Here is a 17,256-nt window from a genome sequence, read left to right on the forward strand (position 1 = left end):
AAAAAAAAACACATAGCTGGACGCATACGCTTTGGTGCTAATCGGCAGGTCTCACCCAAAATCCCACTTCCAAAACTTTCCAACGCCGATAAGTTCTCTTTAGACCGAGTTGTAGTGAGAAGACAGCAGCAGCAGCGCACAGAGATGAACTCTCAGCAACGAGCCCAGATGAATCACCAGGCACAGCCTGGCTACTATGCGCAGCAAGGCAACAACGCTCCTCCTGGTCACTATGGGCGAAGCGCACCACGGCACAACCACCAGCCATACCAGCAGAGTCGTCCATTGCACCAGCAACCAGTTCACCAACAAGCTCCCTCATCGGGCCAGAGAGTGTATAATGGACAATCCAGTAACCACGTGAGAGCTCCATATCCTCAACAGAGTCCTCAGAATGGCATGCCAATGGCGCCCTACCCTGTACAACCGTACCCCGGGTTCGTTAATCCTCAGAGTGTCAGTAATCTCAGCACAGATTCCATTGGACACAGGATTCAGAACAGAGACGAGACACAAGTTGATAGAGAGGTCCAGCAGTACTCGAAGCATCACACAGAGGTGCCTGATTATCCGTCTCTGGGGAACCACGGCATGGGGAGCTCGCACAGTCTGCTGTCTGTTTCGAGTGGTGATTCCAAGGAGACATACTCTTCGAGCAGTGGTGGGCATCAGAAGCAGCGGCCAGTGCAACAGCCAGTGACACCGTCAGTGCCACCGTCAGTGCAACCGTCAGTGCAGCAGCGAGAAGCTTACAAGCAGAGTACTCCAGCCCAGTACAATAGAGCACCTGCGCCGGTGCCAGGACAAGTACCTGCGCAAGTGCCAGGACAAGTGCCACTACAAGCACCAGGACAAGCACCAGGACAAGTGCCACTACACAGCTCACATCCCACTGACCACTCGATCCCACGAGACACAACTCGCTCTTTGGAGCAGCTCCAGAGACCGCAAGAACCACTACCAGTGCAACAAGAACAAGCAAGAAATGCGGCAAAGACAGATGCACCAATCTCACAGAGGTACGAGGAACTACCCAGCCAGAATCAAAGGCCAGCTCAACAACCTCCTATTGAAAAGAAATCCCCAGAGAAGAATATTGCTCAGCTCACTGCTCAATTGGAGAAAGTGTCTGTATCTGACAGCCAATTGCAAAAGTTCAATGACATGAGGCTCAAAGCTCTCTCTCCAGCTGGAACCAATGACTCTCAACTACAGGTTGAATGGGTAAAACTACTTTTGGCCTTAGCATCTGACAAGGAGTTTGTCTCAAAGTACACTCTCAATGGTGAACTGATGAAATCAAACCCTCATCACTCAGAGATCAAGAAGAATACACACGCATTTATAAAGCTCGCCATAAAGACCTTGAAAACGGTATGCAACGAAGGTCAAAATGCTGAAGCGTTGTTCATTTTGGCATCGTTATATTCAAATATACCGACCATAACAGTACCAAAGCCAGATCTTTTGGACCGTAACCTTGATAAGGCATTTGTGCTGTACGTCAAGTCGGGATCTCTGGGCTATCCACTATCTCTTTATCGATGTGGAGTCTCGTGTGAATTTGGTATTGGAACCCATCAAGATGAAGAAAGAGCATTGGATTACTATAAAAGGGCCACGGACTCAGGCTGTAACCAGGCAATGTTCAAGATGGCGTTGATATACGCTGATGGGCTCCTGGGTGTACGTCGCTCCGCAACCAAGACTGTCGAATGGCTTCAACGAGCTGCTGCACAGGCTGATGTTGATACTCCACATTCGCTTTTCGAACTTTGCAAGGTTTACTCAAGAGACTTCTCCTTTATGAAGAATCCGTCTCATCCAGATATCGAGTTTCTGAGAGAATTGGACAGAATTGGAGTGCTCCAGGACGACGAAAAGGCCTTGTACTACTGCAAAGAGGCTGCACGTCTGGTATATCCACCAGCACAGTGTAAGCTTGGTTGGTGCTACGAGTACGGAAAGATGGGGTGCACCATCGACCCTAAGAAGAGTATAGGCTGGTACTCAAGAGCTGCTAAGAATGGGAACGCAGAGGCAGAAATGGCACTAAGTGGCTGGTATCTGACCGGTGCAAAGGGCTTGCTCGAGGCTAACGATAGAGAAGCATTCCTATGGGCCTTCAAGAGTGCCGAGAGCGGGTTTGATAAGGCAGAGTATGCTCTTGGATATTACTACGAGGTTGGTTTAGGCTGTGAGCGTGATTTGGAGATGGCCAGGAAGTTTTACCAAAGAGCAGCGTCCCAAGGCCACGAGAAGGCCGTTGAGAAGCTACGTGGAATGAGGGATCTCAGATGAGTGGTTGTATTAATTAATAATGTATGGACTATGGCAATTATAGGCGAACTCGTAATGACGATAGAGGCTCAAGCGCATTACTGGGCTGATCCACTCTCAGCTGTTTCTTCACTCGCCTCCTGTTCATAAGCTGTAGTCAAGGACTGTTCAGCATGGACAGTTGCAACGGCATTAGCACTGGCTGCTTGCTGCCATAACGGTATTTCCTGTTGAGCAGTTGACTGCGAATATGACTTGTGGTTCATAGCAACACTATCAGGTCTCTCAGGAAGACTCTCTTCAGATAAAAGGGCACTCGTTGCCGGTGTATTCACAGCAGCTGATCTCTGCCAGGAGGGAATCTGAGGATTCGACGAGATGTGCGACGAGGACTGTGGCTGAGGAGAGCTGACAGCTGATGATGTTGCGAGGTTTGCCCGTTTCAAGATCTCAGAGGCAGAAGGGATTGACGACGCCGGTGGAACTGGCGATGTTGCCGTCTCCTTGGTACCATTGCTGCCCAATTCCTTCGCCAGGGAGTTCTTGGACTTGATCAGCTGTTGCAGGGAGTTCAGCTCGTGCTGGATGCTGGCAACCTCATTGGCGATGGACGACTGCTGCTTATCTAGCGCACGGTCTAGAGAGGCCTTCAGGTTCTCAATCTCTGACTTGAGGTACTTCACCTCGTCCTCCACCTTCGAGTTCTTCTCCTTGGAGTCGTTCACCAGGTCCTGGACGGAGTCGATGACGGCGTCGATGGCCTTGGCCTTCTCCGCCTCGCCCTCCTTCAGCTGCTGCTGAGTATCAGCAATCTCCTTCAGCGTGGCCTCGATTCTCAGAAACTCCTCTTCAATCGCCTCCTTGTCCTTATCCAGCTTCGACTTCGAGTCCGGCAGCACGTTGGGAATGAGATACCGCTTCGTGATCTCGTACAGCGCAAACCCAACACCCACAGTGGCTGTTGCCATGATGAAGTAGTCCTTCCAGTCCTTCTCCGGAACAGGTGGCGGCGCAGGCGTGTAGTACTGTGGAGCACTGTGAGCCTGCTGGTGATACGACTGCACACCTTGCTCTGAGCCTGAGGAGCTCTGCGTGCCAGAGGAGCTCTGTGCTGGCGGAGAGCGATCAACGCTCTCCTGCGATCTCTTCATCGCCTCCTCAATCTCCTCCTTCGTCAAGCCTTTGCTCTCCAGGAACTCAACCTTCTTCTCCAGTGGAGACGACGACACTTGTGCGTCCTTAAGGAAGCTCACCGCATTGGCAATCAATTCCTCACGAGTGCTGGACATGATGAAGCGAGCCTACGAGTTGTGGGTGATCCAGGCAGGGCTTCTTTATACGTTCAGCGTAGCAAGTTCGCTACGAATCGGCCCTTGCTGGTGGGGGTGGGTATCAACTCAGCGAGAGGATTTGGCGGACGCTCGCTGTGTTTGGCTACCCTTCGGAAGAAGCCGGCGGGAGGAGCGGCTTCGGGCAGCCGATAGCGCGGGGGACGGTATTCCGAGGGCAGTGTGGGTGGCAGTCACGTGCGGCGTTCTAATCCGAGAACAACATTAGGCTAATCTCTCTATCTCTCTTTATGCCTTAACAACACCACCAGCTACTCCTTCCAGAAGCTATGAGCACTGTGCTGGATGACATATCGACGCCAGGTAGTGGACGAGTGCAGACTGCTGGCGAGCTCACAGCTCACGGTGTTCTACGTGGAGATTGGCGAGATATGGGAGGACGACTATAAGGTGAGTGCGCCCGCAATGAGCTGTTCTACTGTATAGAGCTAACCACGTATCCAGTTCGAGACTGCGCTAAGACTGCTACCGTTTAAGCAGCAGACGAGGGTCATCTCCAAGAGGTTCTCGCAAGACGCACGCACAGCTCTCGCCAACCAGCTTCTCCAGAGGTTTGTGTGCTGTGCTCTTCTCGACACCACACCGGACTTGTTATCGTTCACGAGTAACGAATATGGAAAGCCTCAGCTGGAAGGCTGCGGCTTCCAGTTCAGCATGAGCAACCAGCAGGGGTACACCAGCATGGTTGTATCAAGAGCACAGTGTGGCATCGACCTGGCAAACTGCAATGACGTTGACAAGTTTGGCACAGGCTATCTGGCCCATTTTAGAGACATATTCCATCCAGATGAGTATGAAGCACTCGAGGCACTTGCGGACGACGAGCAGACCAAGAACAGATTCACGCACTACTGGGCACTGAAGGAAAGCTACACCAAGCTACTGGGCGTGGGACTCAACGGCGACTTGAAATCCTACAACTTCAGCAACGTCAATACGCTGCGCTGTGACGATACAGTCGAGGCCCACGACACTTTCCAGCGACGCACTGAGCCACTGTGGGACTCCTCCACAACTCTGGCCATTGGCAGAGTCGATGAGGACATTTCGATCTATTCCACTATGCTCAACAAGGAGATCGTCGTCTCTGCCTGTACGCTGGATCACCTCACTGAGACCCCCACTCTCGTGCACGTAAAACTAGAGGACATTGTCAAATTCCTCTCGCACAATAAATGATCCCTGTCTCGGGCTGCTAGCACCAAACATGGAGCTGTAGACATTCATTGGCCTCAGGTTGTGCTCACTGTCCTTCCTGGGCCCCAATTTCCATTCAATGCCCTTCTAAGCCAATCCCGAGGCGTATTTCTGCCTCGAAACAGAAACTTTTCACGTACTCACATAGAACTCACATCCACGAGACATTTTATTCACCGAATATTCAAAGATAACCAACGCAAACCGTTGCAAGAGCCATGTCGGAGAAGCCCATTTCACACCTCATCGGAGGCTTTGCCGGTGGACTCACCTCTGCGGTGATTCTTCAACCATTCGACCTCGTCAAGACAAGGCTTCAGCAGCAACCGTCAGGGTCTATCCCCGACACTTTGAGGACATTGTCCAGCTACAAGGAGCTGTGGAGAGGAACGCTACCCTCAGCTGTGAGAACCTCGGTGGGCTCTGCACTCTACCTCACGTCCCTACACGCATTCAGATCCGTGCTGGCGAAGAGCCATAACAGCAGTGCCACCAATGTGTCCGGGTCGAGCTCATCGCTTCCCAAGCTCAGTATGGCCGAAAACCTCGTCACTGGTGGGCTCACGAGAGGGTTTGTCGGGTTCGTCACGATGCCCATAACCGTGCTAAAGGTGCGGTATGAGAGCACCGTCTACCAGTACGACTCCCTGTTAGGTGCCGTCCGATCAATTCACCAGACTGAAGGTGTAAAGGGCTTCTTTAGGGGCTTCACTGCCACTTGTATGCGTGATGCTCCGTACGCTGGGCTGTACGTACTGTTCTACGAGCAGTGCAAAATGGTTCTGCCCAAGATGCTGCCCAATGTGGACACTGGAACCACGCTCTCGGTGAGCAAGTCAGCGATGATCAACTCGCTGAGTGCGTTTTCTGCTGCGAGCATTGCAACCACCATAACAGGGCCGTTTGATACGATAAAGACCAGAATGCAGCTGAAGCCATTGGAATTCACGGGGTTCTGGCAGGCTGGTGTGAAGATTGTGAGAGAAGAAGGAGCAATTAGACTGTTTGACGGGCTCTCGCTGCGTCTGACGAGAAAGGCATTCAGTGCTGGCATTGCCTGGGGGATTTACGAGGAGATCATCAAGTATATCGTCAGACAGCATTGAGCCGTCGTGTATTCAGAATTTAGCATAGCTTTCCCATGTACATAGAATCAGAGCTGGAAATAACAGGACATTGCTCTACAGCTTGTGTTTACACAGCTACAGTTGTACGATCTATAAATATCTTAATAACAAATTCAGAATCAAATACACCTCAGCTATAACTGTTGTAGTTCTTTGCCCAAAGACTCCTCGTCTGAGGCAACAACCACAGCAGACTCTTCACGCTTTCTATCACGTCTGGCAAGAAATTGAACCAGTCCCGTGAGCACGAACCCAAAGGCACCTAAGAACAGGGTATATGGGAAACCTTTTGCGAATTCAGGTGCATCATTCTGGTTGAAGGTCAACATTGGAACCCAGGCACCGGTGACATATGCCAGAGTGTTTGTACAGACAACAACAAAGTTTCTCTTCATATCGTTGTGAGCAAGCATACCATTCAACCAACTGAAGATCATAGGCTGGCCCCATGACAATGGGATACCAAGGGCAAAGTATGCAAACCAGTGGAGTCCACGAGGAACGTTCCACGCTGTCAAAATGGCACACGAGAACACGATAAAGAAGTACATGATGTACAGGAAGTACGGTGTTAGCTTGGACTTTGACCAATCGTTGAGATAGGCTGCAATCACTGCGAAGGCAATACCCACACCAGAGATGATTGTTGGGTAGTAGTTATAGTAGTATGAGTCCAACAGCAGCGTTCTCTTCATCCACAGCTGGAAGGCTTGCGACGTCATTGGCTGGTAGGCATTGTTAAACGTCAAGAACAAAACCGGGAACACATAGATGTGCCATGTGTTGAAGAAAGTCTTGATCAGCTTCCAGGTGTACTTCTCACGTGTGTTCAACTGCGCACCGATACGACGACGTCTTTCCAGTGCGATGAGCTTGTCCTCTTCTGTGAAGTAGAACGCGGTGGTGGTGGATGGCGTGTTAGGGTCGACAAAGAACGTGTACACACACACCGGGATGGTGATGGCAGCATCAATGACGAACATCCACTGGAACGGCTGCAAATGGCGATGAGCCCACGAACTCTGTAGAATTCTTTGTTGAAGAGGACCGGAAACCAAACCAGCAGCTGTACCAGAACATCCAAACAAGGTGGCACGCTTGCTGAGCTCCTTCTTCGAGTACCACGAGCCAATCAGGTACTCCAAGCCAGGGAAGTAACCCGACTCCGTGAGCCCAATGAGGAAACGCAACGCGTACATCCCCTTCAGAGACTTTGGCGCAATAAGAAGAACAGTCAGAATGGCCCAGATCAGCTCCAGCCCGGCAAGGTACACCCTGGCTGAGATCCTGTGCAAGATCAGGTTGGAAGGGATCTGTCCAATGATATAGCCCACGGTCCACAGCGTCACCATGGTGTTGTAATCGTTACCTTCCATGTTGTAGTGCTCCTTCATCCCGTTGACGTAGGCCGTACCAACGTTACTCTGGTTCAACGTCTTCATGAAGTAGCCGAGACAGGCGGAGCTCATCAAGAACCAGTCCAGCTTGAGGAGGAACTTACGCTCCTTCGGGTGCTTGTCGAAGGAGTCCCAGATGAACACCTTGGTCTTGTACCACCAATGTTCTCTCTTCTGGAGCTCCTCTGGAGTCTCCTCCACGGTGAGATCGATGTACGGCTTGTCCTGGCTCTCGTTGTCGCTGGAGCCATTGCCGAGCGTGATGTCGTGGACATCGTACTCCGTCTTCTCAGGAGTAGAAGGTGAGGCCATCGTGTGCTTGTGGTGATGAGGGAAGGAGCCAGCGCCTGTGGCAGTCCACTGGAGCTGCTTCCATCGTCCTTATATACACCTGCTGTACACAGCACAGCAAAGCACACAGCACAGCACACAACACACTGTGGATCTTTCGCTCAGCGAGCATTATGGCTCGTGGCTCGTCTTTTGGTGCCCGCTCTGCCAACGTTGATCCACCTCATTGGCCAACAGCGCATGCCCTCGCGGTGTTTCATAAGCCACAGGATCCACACATACAAATAACACCAAAATGTGTCATATTGGCCGCAGGTCTTTGTCATTCCAGGCAAGCTGAGCCTGGCAGTACAACGCCCCTCCCCCGCCAACGCAACCTGTAGCGGGCCTTTAAACCACACCGTGTGCCACACCGGCTGGCGTGCACACGCCAGCGCGACTGTGTGGCTCTGCGGTGTGGGAGGCACAGATCTGTCCACTGAGCCCGGCATTACACCGTGCACGCTTCGATTTCTACAAGGGCAGGGCAACGGGAAGGCCAAGGCAACGGCGAAGGGCTGCTGGTGCCGACAAAACAGCAAACGTCCGCTTATCAGTGGCTCAGCTCGAGATGGCTCGTCAGTGGAACACAAGCACCAGCTGGTTGTGAAGCCCTCTGGGCCCTGGAGCTCGCTTCCACCACCATCTCTGGCTGCAAAGCGTGGTGGAAAAATGTGGCTTTGTATGCAGGCTAAATGGGATAGCATGCGCACTGCGGAAGGCGCTTGTCAAACCCAAAGAACAAGGGCTGGAAAGCGCTAAGGTGTCGGTTGAGCGATGAGGAGTCGCCGAAGAATTGCTCGATGTGGTAAGGGCTCGGTTGTGGTGTTGTCGATTGTGTGATGAATGTGCAGTTCTGCTGGCGTAATTAGTGCGAATGTGCGGTGTGTGCGGTGTGTGCGGTGTGTGCGGTGTGTGCGGTGTGTGCGGTGTGTGCGGTGTGCGGGTGTTTGTGAGCCACATGCCATAGCATCAACGACACCACGGATGAGCAGCGAGGTGGTGAGAGCTGATGAGATCTCATGAGAGCTGGTGGGAACTGATAAGCGCATCACAAGTGATGCACTCTGCTGTGTCCAATCATCTCGCAGTCTTGGAGATAAGGCAAGCGCTACACAGGCCTCCAAACCGCCTGGTTGTTCGTTAAAACAGGCAACTATATCTGCCAGGCTCGCAAGAACAGTGGCAAAAGAGAAAAGGACAATAATTCATTAAGTGTGTGGTTAATTAGGTCACTTGTAACGTGGTGTGGAGCATCTGTTGCAATTGGCCACTGTGGTTGGTTAGAAGTCGGTCTTTGAAGCGCTTGGTGCACCATTAGCGATCTCATCCAGCATACCGGCAGACGCAGCAACGAGGCCCAAGAAGGGCTTGGATGGGTCCAGAACCTTGGACATGTACTCAGGATGGTACTGGGTGCCCACAAAGAACGGGTGGTTCTCCAACTCGAAGATCTCCATTCTCTGGCCAGTCTCGTCCCTACCCACAAACTTCAAACCATGTGCTTCGATTGTGGATATGAGCTTTGGATTGATCTCGTATCTATGACGGTGTCTCTCCTCGATCTGATCAAAGTTACCGTACAACTTCTTCAGAACAGACTTGTCGGTCTGGAAAACAGTTGGACGCAGACCGAGTCTCATGGTGCCTCCCAGCTTCTCCTTGTCGATCTCTGGCATGTACACAACAGTGGCTTCGTCCTCTGTCAACTCTGGGACAAACTCTTGAGAGTTGGAATGCTCAATCCCGACAACAGATCTGACAAACTCGATGGAGGCCACTTGGAATCCCAGACACACACCCAAGTATGGGATGTTGTTCTCTCTGGCCCATTTAGCAGCGCTCATCATACCTTCAGTACCACGTTGACCGAAACCACCTGGAACGAGAATACCATCAGCAGAGCACATGTCGTGCCATGCCTTGTGAAACTTGATCTTATCGCTCTCACTGGCCTCTGGCTCCAAATCAGTGGCTTCGACCCAAATGATCTCAAGACGACGACGACATCTCATGGAAGAGTGCTCCAAGGACTTGATGACAGACGTGTAAGCATCTTTCAAATGCGTATACTTACCCACCAGCGCAATCTTGACGGTCTCGTAAGATCTGTCATAGGACGTGGTAAGCTCCCTCCATCTGTGAAGCAAGTCAGCACCCTTCGAAGCATCGGCTTCTGAGATGTTGAGCGTGTCCAATCTCAATCTCTGGGTCCAGTACTTGGTCATCTTCTGTTCCAGCAACAACAATGGAACGTGATAGGTAGAGTTCAGATCGTGGACTGCAATGACCTGGTCTGGACCAACATGACAGAACATGGAGATCTTCTCGATGGTTGGTCTCTCCAGCTTATCGGAACAACGGCACGCAATAACATCCGGAGTCAAACCCAGAGATCTCAGATCCTTGATTGCAGCCTGAGTTGGTTTGGTCTTCTGTTCACCGTGAATCACAGGCACCAGAGAGACGTGCATTAGGGCAAAGTTATCACGGCCAACTCTGAACTGAAACTGTCTAAGCGCCTCCACGAAAGGAGCACTTTCGATATCACCAACGGTACCACCAAGCTCGATGATACAAACGTCCGGCTCCAGACCAGTGTCGTCAACTGGGATTTTGGAGACCCTCTCAATCCAGTCCTGGATGGCATTGGTCAAATGAGGAACAACCTGGACCGTCTTCCCCAAGTAATCACCCTTTCTTTCCCTCTCAATCACTTGCGAGTAGACCTTACCAGTGGTGATGTTGTGATCCCTGGTCAGGGTGATGTTCATGTAACGCTCATAGTTACCCAGATCCAAGTCTGACTCACCACCATCGTTCAGCACGAAAACCTCTCCGTGCTCTAATGGCGACATGGTACCAGCGTCAATGTTCATGTACGGGTCAATCTTGATAGCAGTGACCTTCAAGCCGAGCGTCTTCAGCAGCAGCCCTGTAGAGGATGCTAGGACACCTTTACCGATACCGCTGATGACACCACCAGAAACAACAACGTACTTCATTCTCTAAGCTCTATTCAAATGCTCTTTCTAGACAGAACGTGACGGCAAAATCAATGACAAGGGTGAGAATGCAATGGCCCAACCTTCTAGAACGTTCTCAACTAAACGTATTCACCTCGAGGGAAGAAGAGAAGAAGGGGGAAAGAACTCAAAAGAAGAAGGGGCCTTTTAATGGTGAAGAAGAAGAGAAGAGCTGGGCTTGAAAAAAAATTTTTAGGCCTCGCTACGCGCGCGCTCCAGGAGGAATTTCCGATGAGGGCAGCGGCGGTTTGTGTTGGCTGGCTGGTTATGTAAGCACATGGTGTTGGATTACGTAAGGCAAGATTATATTATACGATATTATATAATTGTATATAATGTAATATCATATCATACCGTGCTCAGCTATAAGGTGTATCATCCCAATCCATTGCACAACACCAGGTGTAGAGCCCCTATCACTGAACCTTTACACCTCCGATTCTCCCATCCTCATCCCGTAGGATCTGTGCACGGCCTCGCTTTACCAGTACTTTGATAGCCATCTCCAGGATACGGGGGTGTATTCCATGGAACTCTTGCTTCAGACTCAGGTCTCCGTTAGCTATCTCGTATAGTGTCAGCACTGTGCCTGCCTGTCCCGTCGATTCTATCCATTCCAGTACCATCGCAGCCCAGTCGTCTGGCCGGTTCCAATTCACATAGTACTGTGTGCTGTTGGATTTGCTCTTACCGTCAACAGGTGAGACGTCGCCGCTGCGTAACATCTCTTTGAACAGTAGCCTTATGGTGTCGATGTCCAACTGTCGGTCAATCGCCTCATTATGGAACACTTCGCTGGTGGAGTCAACATCCTGTTGTGAGTCTTCTAGTGACTCAGATTCAACGTCTCCCTGTGACAGTACCACCCCTCTGTCGTTCATTATCCAAATCCTATGGAAACGACAGTATGACAGTATCAGCTGTACCCACTGCTGCCGTTGGGCTGACCACGTTTGTTCATTGGGCTGTTTAGTGAAGAAAGGAGGGAAATTGTAGATCTTTGGGAAGGTAAACGACATTACTTTGCTAGTCTCACCTTCCTCCATGTGATCAGTGTATATGTGGTGAAGTTCAAACAGCGGCTCCGTGTTTGTTTTTCTTTCACAAATGGAGGTTGAAAACATCAACAAACACATGGAATACATAGAATACGCACAATGGAAGTACAGAAACGGGAGCTCGAGAGCCTGCTCAGGGGGAAGGACTCCCAGACGGTTGCACTGGACGTCCTGGAGCACGAGTATGTGAAGACATACGAGGAGCTTATCGATACGCTGGACACGCTAATGGAGTACGAAACCTGTAGAACCACGCGGGACATAAATATAAGCAGAGAAGATATTCTACACGACTACACGGGAGAGGGTGATGTAAGCTCCTTAGCTAATACATTAGAGTATGAGCGTGGAATCCAAAGAATCCGAAAACTAGTTGTTGAAACTGGCCATAGAACCATTCCAATCTTACGGGCTGTACACCAAGTGGATGGTATTCCTCAAAGGGAGTCATCGTTGGCTGATATGTTAGACAACCGTGATCAGATGTTCATCGAGATCATCAAGTTGAGCAATGCTGTCAAGAAGAAGCAAGAAGAGCTCTTTGCACTTGAAAGAGACAACGAAAGACTGCTGGCTGAATCCACGTTACTCTCCACAGTGTCGAGAAGTGACAAGGATGATCAGAATGGTGAGACCAAAGACAATAGTGAAATGCTCAGACAAGAGCTCGAAACAGCGATTGATAAATCAACGAGGTATGCTGAACAAATCCAGCGGGTAATCTTCGAAGAAGGATTGGACTGGTATAACGATAAAGATCTACTAGATGTAGTGGAGCTGTGTGGTTCCATAACCCAATTGTAATTGTATATGTACATGAAATATCTTTTTAGCAGTTGTAGGGAGCACTCTATTTACAACTTGAAGACTCTGCTGTTAATAACATCCCAGTTCAAAGAGTCAAACACCTTCTTGATGTACTCCTTCTTGCCGTTAAGACCGTAATCGATGAGGTATGACTGATCCCATAAACTAATGCCAATTAGTGGGAATGTAAAGTCCTGGATCCCCTCCTTGAGATCCTGCTTGATGGATTCCAACAGTTGGAAATCATCTTTACCAACTGGCCCGTTTAAATCAATGCCTTGGTTAGCGTTGAATTGGTATGGAGAACCACTGTTGTTCAAGGCAAGAACTTCCAACTGCTTATCGGCTCTTTCAGCAAGGAACAACCATCCCTGACCAACAACAGCATCAGAGGCATCAACAAAAACCTTTCCAAGGCCCTCTAAAGAACCAAATTGCTCGTTGATTCTCTGTTCCAACTGTCTAGATGGCCTCGTGTGGTTGTTCTCAGGACTGGTCAGCTGCTGGAAGAAAAAATGGTTGTTATGGGCCTGAGAGGCAACGTTGAACACCTTCTGCTTCGTCTGGTCCTTTGAGGTCACCTGTGCAATGTAGAACGGGAAACGAGTCTCGTCAGCGGTACCAGCAGTGAGCTCCGTCAATCTCGTGGTTAAGAACTGCTGGTAGTCCGTCCAGGCAGTTTGGAACCCAAGCGGAGAGTAAAGCCCAGGCAGCTGTGATACTGGAAGACGTGGAACTGTATGGAGAAGACGTCTCGATTGTCTAAGGAACATCTCTATATTCTCTTGGTTTTAGTTATTTACAACCCAGAGAAGCCCAGTGCTTTGTTGTTTATGGTGAAATTTTCCAACAAAAGCGTTCGCCGGAGGGAAGAGAAAAAAAGATGATACACCCGTACACCGATACACCCGTGCACCGAAACATCCACACACCAAACCATCCGTACATTGCCGGTCGGTTATGAACGTTTGCACGTTTTTCGCTTCTCCGTGTGCGGGCACTAACAAACTCCATCGTCTTTTGCGGAAGTTTCTCTCTGTTCCCTCTGTTTCCATCTTTGCCATTCTAAACGTTCAGCAGAGGGTTTTAATTTGATTGCTTGGGTATAAAAGTGCCGTCAATTCCTGTGATCTTTGCTCTCTCCTTGAGGTGGACGGCTTGCACTGAAAGGTTTCGAAGAGATGCTCAAAACAATTGGTTCAAGAGTGATACAGCAACGTACCCCAAGGAGTCTGCTATTATCCACGCAAAGCGTGAGGTTCTATTCTCCATTGCCTCGTTATAGCAAAGATGCTGGCAGATATCCAAGAAAGACGACTACGAGACGCTCAGGTACTAGACATCCACTGTATGATGATGCTCTTCATCCATTCAAAGACACACAGGGTCGCATTGACTTTGACGTGACACCAGAGGTTCCAAATCCGTTTGGTGTCATTTCACACTCAGATCGTATTGCCAGAATCCTCAGCGAACCGACGTTAGTCATAGAGCGTCAAATTGAAATGATGAATGTGTTCTTAGGCTTCGAGCAGGTCAACAGGTATGTCATCATGGATGCTCTGGGAAACAAGCTAGGGTTTATGGAGGAACGGGACTTGGGCTTCCTGAAGGCCATGATGCGCCAGGTTTATAGACTTCATAGACCCTTTACAGTTGATGTGTTCGACAACGAGGGTAATAGCCTGCTGACCATCAAGAGACCTTTCAGTTTCATCAATTCTCATATCAAAGTGTTCCATCCCGGGTTCCAAAATGAGCAAGATGGGATCATCGGCGAATCTGTCCAGAGTTGGCATCCATGGAGACGTCGGTATAACTTGTTCAAAGCGGACTCACCTGAAGAGTTCTCACAATTTGGCGCTATAGATGCGAGATTCCTGAGTTTTGACTTCCCCGTGAGGGACGAAGAAGGCGTCGTTATCGGTGCCGTGGATAGAAACTGGGTCGGTTTGGGAAGAGAGTTATTCACAGATACAGGTGTCTACATTATCAGAATGGATCCTGCATCATTCGCAGGAATGCAGGACTACTACCCACAGGTTGGTGGTCCTCTCACACTTGACCAAAGAGCAATCTTGCTTGCAAATGCCGTGAGTATCGATTTCGACTACTTCTCGAGACATTCCAACCAGGGAGGTCTGGTTACTTTTGGAGAGTAATGATCACCACGCACATTCGGAAACTGCGTTAGATATATTTATTATACATGATCTGGGGAAAAGAAAGCATTGGGCAGAGCTGTCGTCGAACTAGCACCAACATATGTACCCTGCTATTTCAAACGATACATCCAGATGTTCTCGTATCATCTAACTACATGAAATCCAATGTCCATGTTGGTTTATAACCATAGCAATAGTATATCATCGTATATTAACTGCCTAGGCTGCATAGCTTCAACAAGATCCACCACGGCGATATCTAACTTCCGAAAGCCGACGGGTATAAATACGCGGAGCCTCTAAAGAACCACACCACCGGAAGCTCACCAGATACCAATCCACGAACTAACAATCACAACCAGCGGTCCCAGGTCCTCAAGCGGTCCTCTGCCTGGCTCTTACCTACAACACAGCTCCAACCCCCAACCCCCCCCCCTCAGTGTATACTGGAAACATACAACAGGTCATGTGACCGTATCGGCGTTAATACGCAGCCTCTGCGTTTTTACGAGCGTTTCCCTTACGACAGACAGCGTAAAGTTTTATCCGACGCTGCCTCGACGTGACGCTGTGGGCAGGGCACCCGCATAAAGTCGCACACAGACGTTGCAACATCGATGACGATCCCGCTACTTCTTCAATCAGGGGGATTGATGGCCGTGTATAAATGTACTGTGTCGGAAGTTTGAGGTCTGCCTTCTTTCATAAACTTGGTTTGTAACTGTTGCGCTATCAAATAGTCGGAGATGTCGCCAAAGCCAACGTACATTGAATTTAAAGACCCGAAGAAGTCACAGTCTGGTAAGCCCCATTTACCGTTTAACAGACAGACACAACCTCTTTACCCTCAGCAATCGATTCCACTCGCACAATATACAAACCTGAGGGCGTACAACCCTGGTGGTGTGATTGGGGAAAAGGACTTGGCTGGTCGTATTCTCAGTGAGCCCATTCTCATTGTCGAGCGTCTCATTCAACCGTATGAGCTTGCTGTGGGGTTCGAAGAGTGCAACAGGTACATAGTGAAGAATTACCGTGGAGAAAAGTTGGCGATGATTGAAGAGCACAGCGGTGGCTTCAAGAAGATGCTCGTTAGACAGGTTGCCAAGTCAAAGAGACCTTTCACATTCGATGTTATTGACAACGACGGCAACGTCGTGTTGAAGTTCAAGCGTAAGTTTGAGTTCATCACCTCCCATCTTAAGGCATGTTTGCCTAACGATACTCTTATTGGTGAGAGTTTCGAGAAGTACAACGTCATCAAGAGAAAGTACAACCTATTTCAAGTGACTGGTCCAAATCAATTGACCCAGTTTGGTTATGTCAACGCTCCTCCTAAGAGTTTTGAGTTTTCTATTGGCGATGAACAAGGACAAACCATCGCCGCTGTGGATTGCAATTGGACTGGGTTGGCGAGAGAAGTCTTCACCAATTCCAACATGTACATTATAAGAATGGATCCTTGGGCATTCCAAGGTGTTGCTGACTTCTACAAAAACGTTAAACAGGTACCCCTGACTCTGGATCAGAGAGCCGTCCTCCTGGCCAACGTTGTCAGTCTTGATTTCGACTACTTCACACGTGATCATGATTCAAATTGAGTTCGCTAATCTACTCTGAGTCCTCTTCGATGCTTCAAGTAGTTTGTTGTTCCATTCACCTGCGGTTGAATGTTTTGCAATCAACTTGAGGGTTTCATAGACGAAGCCAGTCATCTCTGTTCTTCTTATTGAATTCTCAATCTTCCAACGTTCACGTAGATCTAGCTCTTCTTGTAAAGATTGATAATCACCTGCCTCTTCGTAGACCAAACGACGGTCTTTCATCACAGATAATAAGGAAAACTGTAGCTCGCCTGATGGGTAGTGGTTCATCCTTCTTTGTAAGACAGCTGGCAACAATTGGATGAACTCTGTGTCTGAAGAACAACACTCATGTGCTATCGGCTCTGGTCTGAGTCCATCCAGCTCCCAGATTCTACCATTTCTGTGGATGAATCCGATAAAATGGAATAGATCCTGTGACTTATCCATGTCCGTACGGTCCCGGTCGTCTTCAAACATGTTAGGGCTTGAAAAGGAATTGTGTACGGTTCTTATCAGTTCAGAGTTTGTCATTGTCTCACCTTTCATCTCGGAATCAAATGAGCGGATAAAGTCCTTGAAAGACGACAACTCAGGACCCAACTCAACATCATCTCTGTTCAATAGAATGTTCAGCACAGCTTGTGTAGCACATGCATTGTTGATCATTTGGCGGGCAAAGAAGACATCGCTAGATCTCTCTGCCTCAGTTGACAGCTGAGACTGGTAAACACCATCCAGAGGCTGTCTAGATCTGTCAATATCTGTATATTTGAACAAGAATATGACCCCATATAACGGTGCGTGTTCCGCAAGAGCCAGTGGCGAGTATAACTCTTGAACCTCAACACCTTCCACGTGGAGTTTCTCTATAAGCTCCGTGAAAACACCAGGGTCCGACTCTATCAGATTCCATTGGCCAGTAGACATCTTCCTA

General features: G+C 49.4%; 12 protein-coding genes across 12 annotated transcripts; 6 read left to right on the forward strand and 6 right to left on the reverse strand.

Annotated features, from left to right (window-relative positions):
* Window positions 1-272: 272 nt before the first annotated feature.
* Window positions 273-2,323, forward strand: CYBJADRAFT_169918 (HCP-like protein). The gene has a single exon (XM_020215986.1). It carries the CDS (start codon window positions 406-408, stop codon window positions 2,299-2,301), a length of 1,896 nt encoding a protein of 631 aa, XP_020067898.1. The 5' UTR covers window positions 273-405; the 3' UTR covers window positions 2,302-2,323.
* On the reverse strand, window positions 2,285-3,628 carry CYBJADRAFT_169919 (uncharacterized protein). The gene has a single exon (XM_020215987.1). It carries the CDS (start codon window positions 3,567-3,569, stop codon window positions 2,379-2,381), a length of 1,191 nt encoding a protein of 396 aa, XP_020067899.1. The 5' UTR covers window positions 3,570-3,628; the 3' UTR covers window positions 2,285-2,378.
* Window positions 3,629-3,773: 145 nt separating this feature from the next.
* On the forward strand, window positions 3,774-4,832 carry CYBJADRAFT_169920 (4'-phosphopantetheinyl transferase family protein). Its single transcript, XM_020215988.1, has 2 exons — window positions 3,774-4,019; window positions 4,074-4,832. Exons 1-2 carry the CDS (start codon window positions 3,915-3,917, stop codon window positions 4,806-4,808), a joined length of 840 nt encoding a protein of 279 aa, XP_020067900.1. The 5' UTR covers window positions 3,774-3,914; the 3' UTR covers window positions 4,809-4,832.
* A 212-nt stretch (window positions 4,833-5,044) lies between these two features.
* Window positions 5,045-5,932, forward strand: CYBJADRAFT_132754 (solute carrier family 25 member 38; the record flags this gene model as incomplete). Its single annotated transcript, XM_020213072.1, has 1 exon — window positions 5,045-5,932. The coding sequence occupies one exon, from the start codon at window positions 5,045-5,047 to the stop codon at window positions 5,930-5,932; it is 888 nt and encodes a 295-aa protein (XP_020067901.1).
* A 155-nt stretch (window positions 5,933-6,087) lies between these two features.
* On the reverse strand, window positions 6,088-7,662 carry CYBJADRAFT_132710 (MFS general substrate transporter; the record flags this gene model as incomplete). The annotated part of the gene is made up of 1 exon (XM_020213068.1): window positions 6,088-7,662. One exon carries the CDS (start codon window positions 7,660-7,662, stop codon window positions 6,088-6,090), a length of 1,575 nt encoding a protein of 524 aa, XP_020067902.1.
* Window positions 7,663-8,962: 1,300 nt separating this feature from the next.
* CYBJADRAFT_169924 (CTP synthase) lies at window positions 8,963-10,847 on the reverse strand (the record flags this gene model as incomplete). Its single annotated transcript, XM_020215989.1, has 1 exon — window positions 8,963-10,847. Exon 1 carries the CDS (start codon window positions 10,683-10,685, stop codon window positions 8,964-8,966), a length of 1,722 nt encoding a protein of 573 aa, XP_020067903.1. The 5' UTR covers window positions 10,686-10,847.
* A 204-nt stretch (window positions 10,848-11,051) lies between these two features.
* CYBJADRAFT_169925 (vacuolar protein-sorting-associated protein 25) lies at window positions 11,052-11,761 on the reverse strand. The gene has a single exon (XM_020215990.1). It carries the CDS (start codon window positions 11,723-11,725, stop codon window positions 11,123-11,125), a length of 603 nt encoding a protein of 200 aa, XP_020067904.1. The 5' UTR covers window positions 11,726-11,761; the 3' UTR covers window positions 11,052-11,122.
* A 9-nt stretch (window positions 11,762-11,770) lies between these two features.
* Window positions 11,771-12,593, forward strand: CYBJADRAFT_56455 (uncharacterized protein). Its single transcript, XM_020217787.1, has one exon. The coding sequence runs from the start codon at window positions 11,864-11,866 to the stop codon at window positions 12,566-12,568; it is 705 nt and encodes a 234-aa protein (XP_020067905.1). The 5' UTR covers window positions 11,771-11,863; the 3' UTR covers window positions 12,569-12,593.
* CYBJADRAFT_169926 (mitochondrial 37S ribosomal protein mS42) lies at window positions 12,482-13,381 on the reverse strand. Its single transcript, XM_020215991.1, has one exon. It carries the CDS (start codon window positions 13,342-13,344, stop codon window positions 12,619-12,621), a length of 726 nt encoding a protein of 241 aa, XP_020067906.1. The 5' UTR covers window positions 13,345-13,381; the 3' UTR covers window positions 12,482-12,618.
* A 261-nt stretch (window positions 13,382-13,642) lies between these two features.
* CYBJADRAFT_169927 (Scramblase-domain-containing protein) lies at window positions 13,643-14,951 on the forward strand. The gene has a single exon (XM_020215992.1). It carries the CDS (start codon window positions 13,753-13,755, stop codon window positions 14,731-14,733), a length of 981 nt encoding a protein of 326 aa, XP_020067907.1. The 5' UTR covers window positions 13,643-13,752; the 3' UTR covers window positions 14,734-14,951.
* A 531-nt stretch (window positions 14,952-15,482) lies between these two features.
* On the forward strand, window positions 15,483-16,337 carry CYBJADRAFT_164931 (Scramblase; the record flags this gene model as incomplete). The annotated part of the gene is made up of 1 exon (XM_020213890.1): window positions 15,483-16,337. The coding sequence occupies one exon, from the start codon at window positions 15,483-15,485 to the stop codon at window positions 16,335-16,337; it is 855 nt and encodes a 284-aa protein (XP_020067908.1).
* On the reverse strand, window positions 16,329-17,249 carry CYBJADRAFT_132728 (uncharacterized protein; the record flags this gene model as incomplete). Its single annotated transcript, XM_020213071.1, has 1 exon — window positions 16,329-17,249. One exon carries the CDS (start codon window positions 17,247-17,249, stop codon window positions 16,329-16,331), a length of 921 nt encoding a protein of 306 aa, XP_020067909.1.
* Window positions 17,250-17,256: the final 7 nt, after the last annotated feature.

This window comes from Cyberlindnera jadinii (assembly GCF_001661405.1).
Source record: "Cyberlindnera jadinii NRRL Y-1542 unplaced genomic scaffold CYBJAscaffold_25, whole genome shotgun sequence".
Lineage (NCBI taxonomy): Eukaryota > Fungi > Ascomycota > Saccharomycetes > Phaffomycetales > Wickerhamomycetaceae > Williopsis > Williopsis jadinii.

Coding starts and splice junctions, on each gene's coding strand:
- CYBJADRAFT_169927 (XM_020215992.1), top strand. CDS start 13,753: ATGCTCAAAACAATTGGTTCAAGAGTGATACAGCAACGTACCCCAAGG.
- CYBJADRAFT_169926 (XM_020215991.1), bottom strand. CDS start 13,344: ATGTTCCTTAGACAATCGAGACGTCTTCTCCATACAGTTCCACGTCTT.
- CYBJADRAFT_56455 (XM_020217787.1), top strand. CDS start 11,864: ATGGAAGTACAGAAACGGGAGCTCGAGAGCCTGCTCAGGGGGAAGGAC.
- CYBJADRAFT_169918 (XM_020215986.1), top strand. CDS start 406: ATGGCGCCCTACCCTGTACAACCGTACCCCGGGTTCGTTAATCCTCAG.
- CYBJADRAFT_169920 (XM_020215988.1), top strand. CDS start 3,915: ATGACATATCGACGCCAGGTAGTGGACGAGTGCAGACTGCTGGCGAGC. Junction 4,020..4,073: donor TATGGGAGGACGACTATAAG/GTGAGTGCGCCC, acceptor CCACGTATCCAG/TTCGAGACTGCGCTAAGACT.
- CYBJADRAFT_169919 (XM_020215987.1), bottom strand. CDS start 3,569: ATGTCCAGCACTCGTGAGGAATTGATTGCCAATGCGGTGAGCTTCCTT.
- CYBJADRAFT_169925 (XM_020215990.1), bottom strand. CDS start 11,725: ATGTCGTTTACCTTCCCAAAGATCTACAATTTCCCTCCTTTCTTCACT.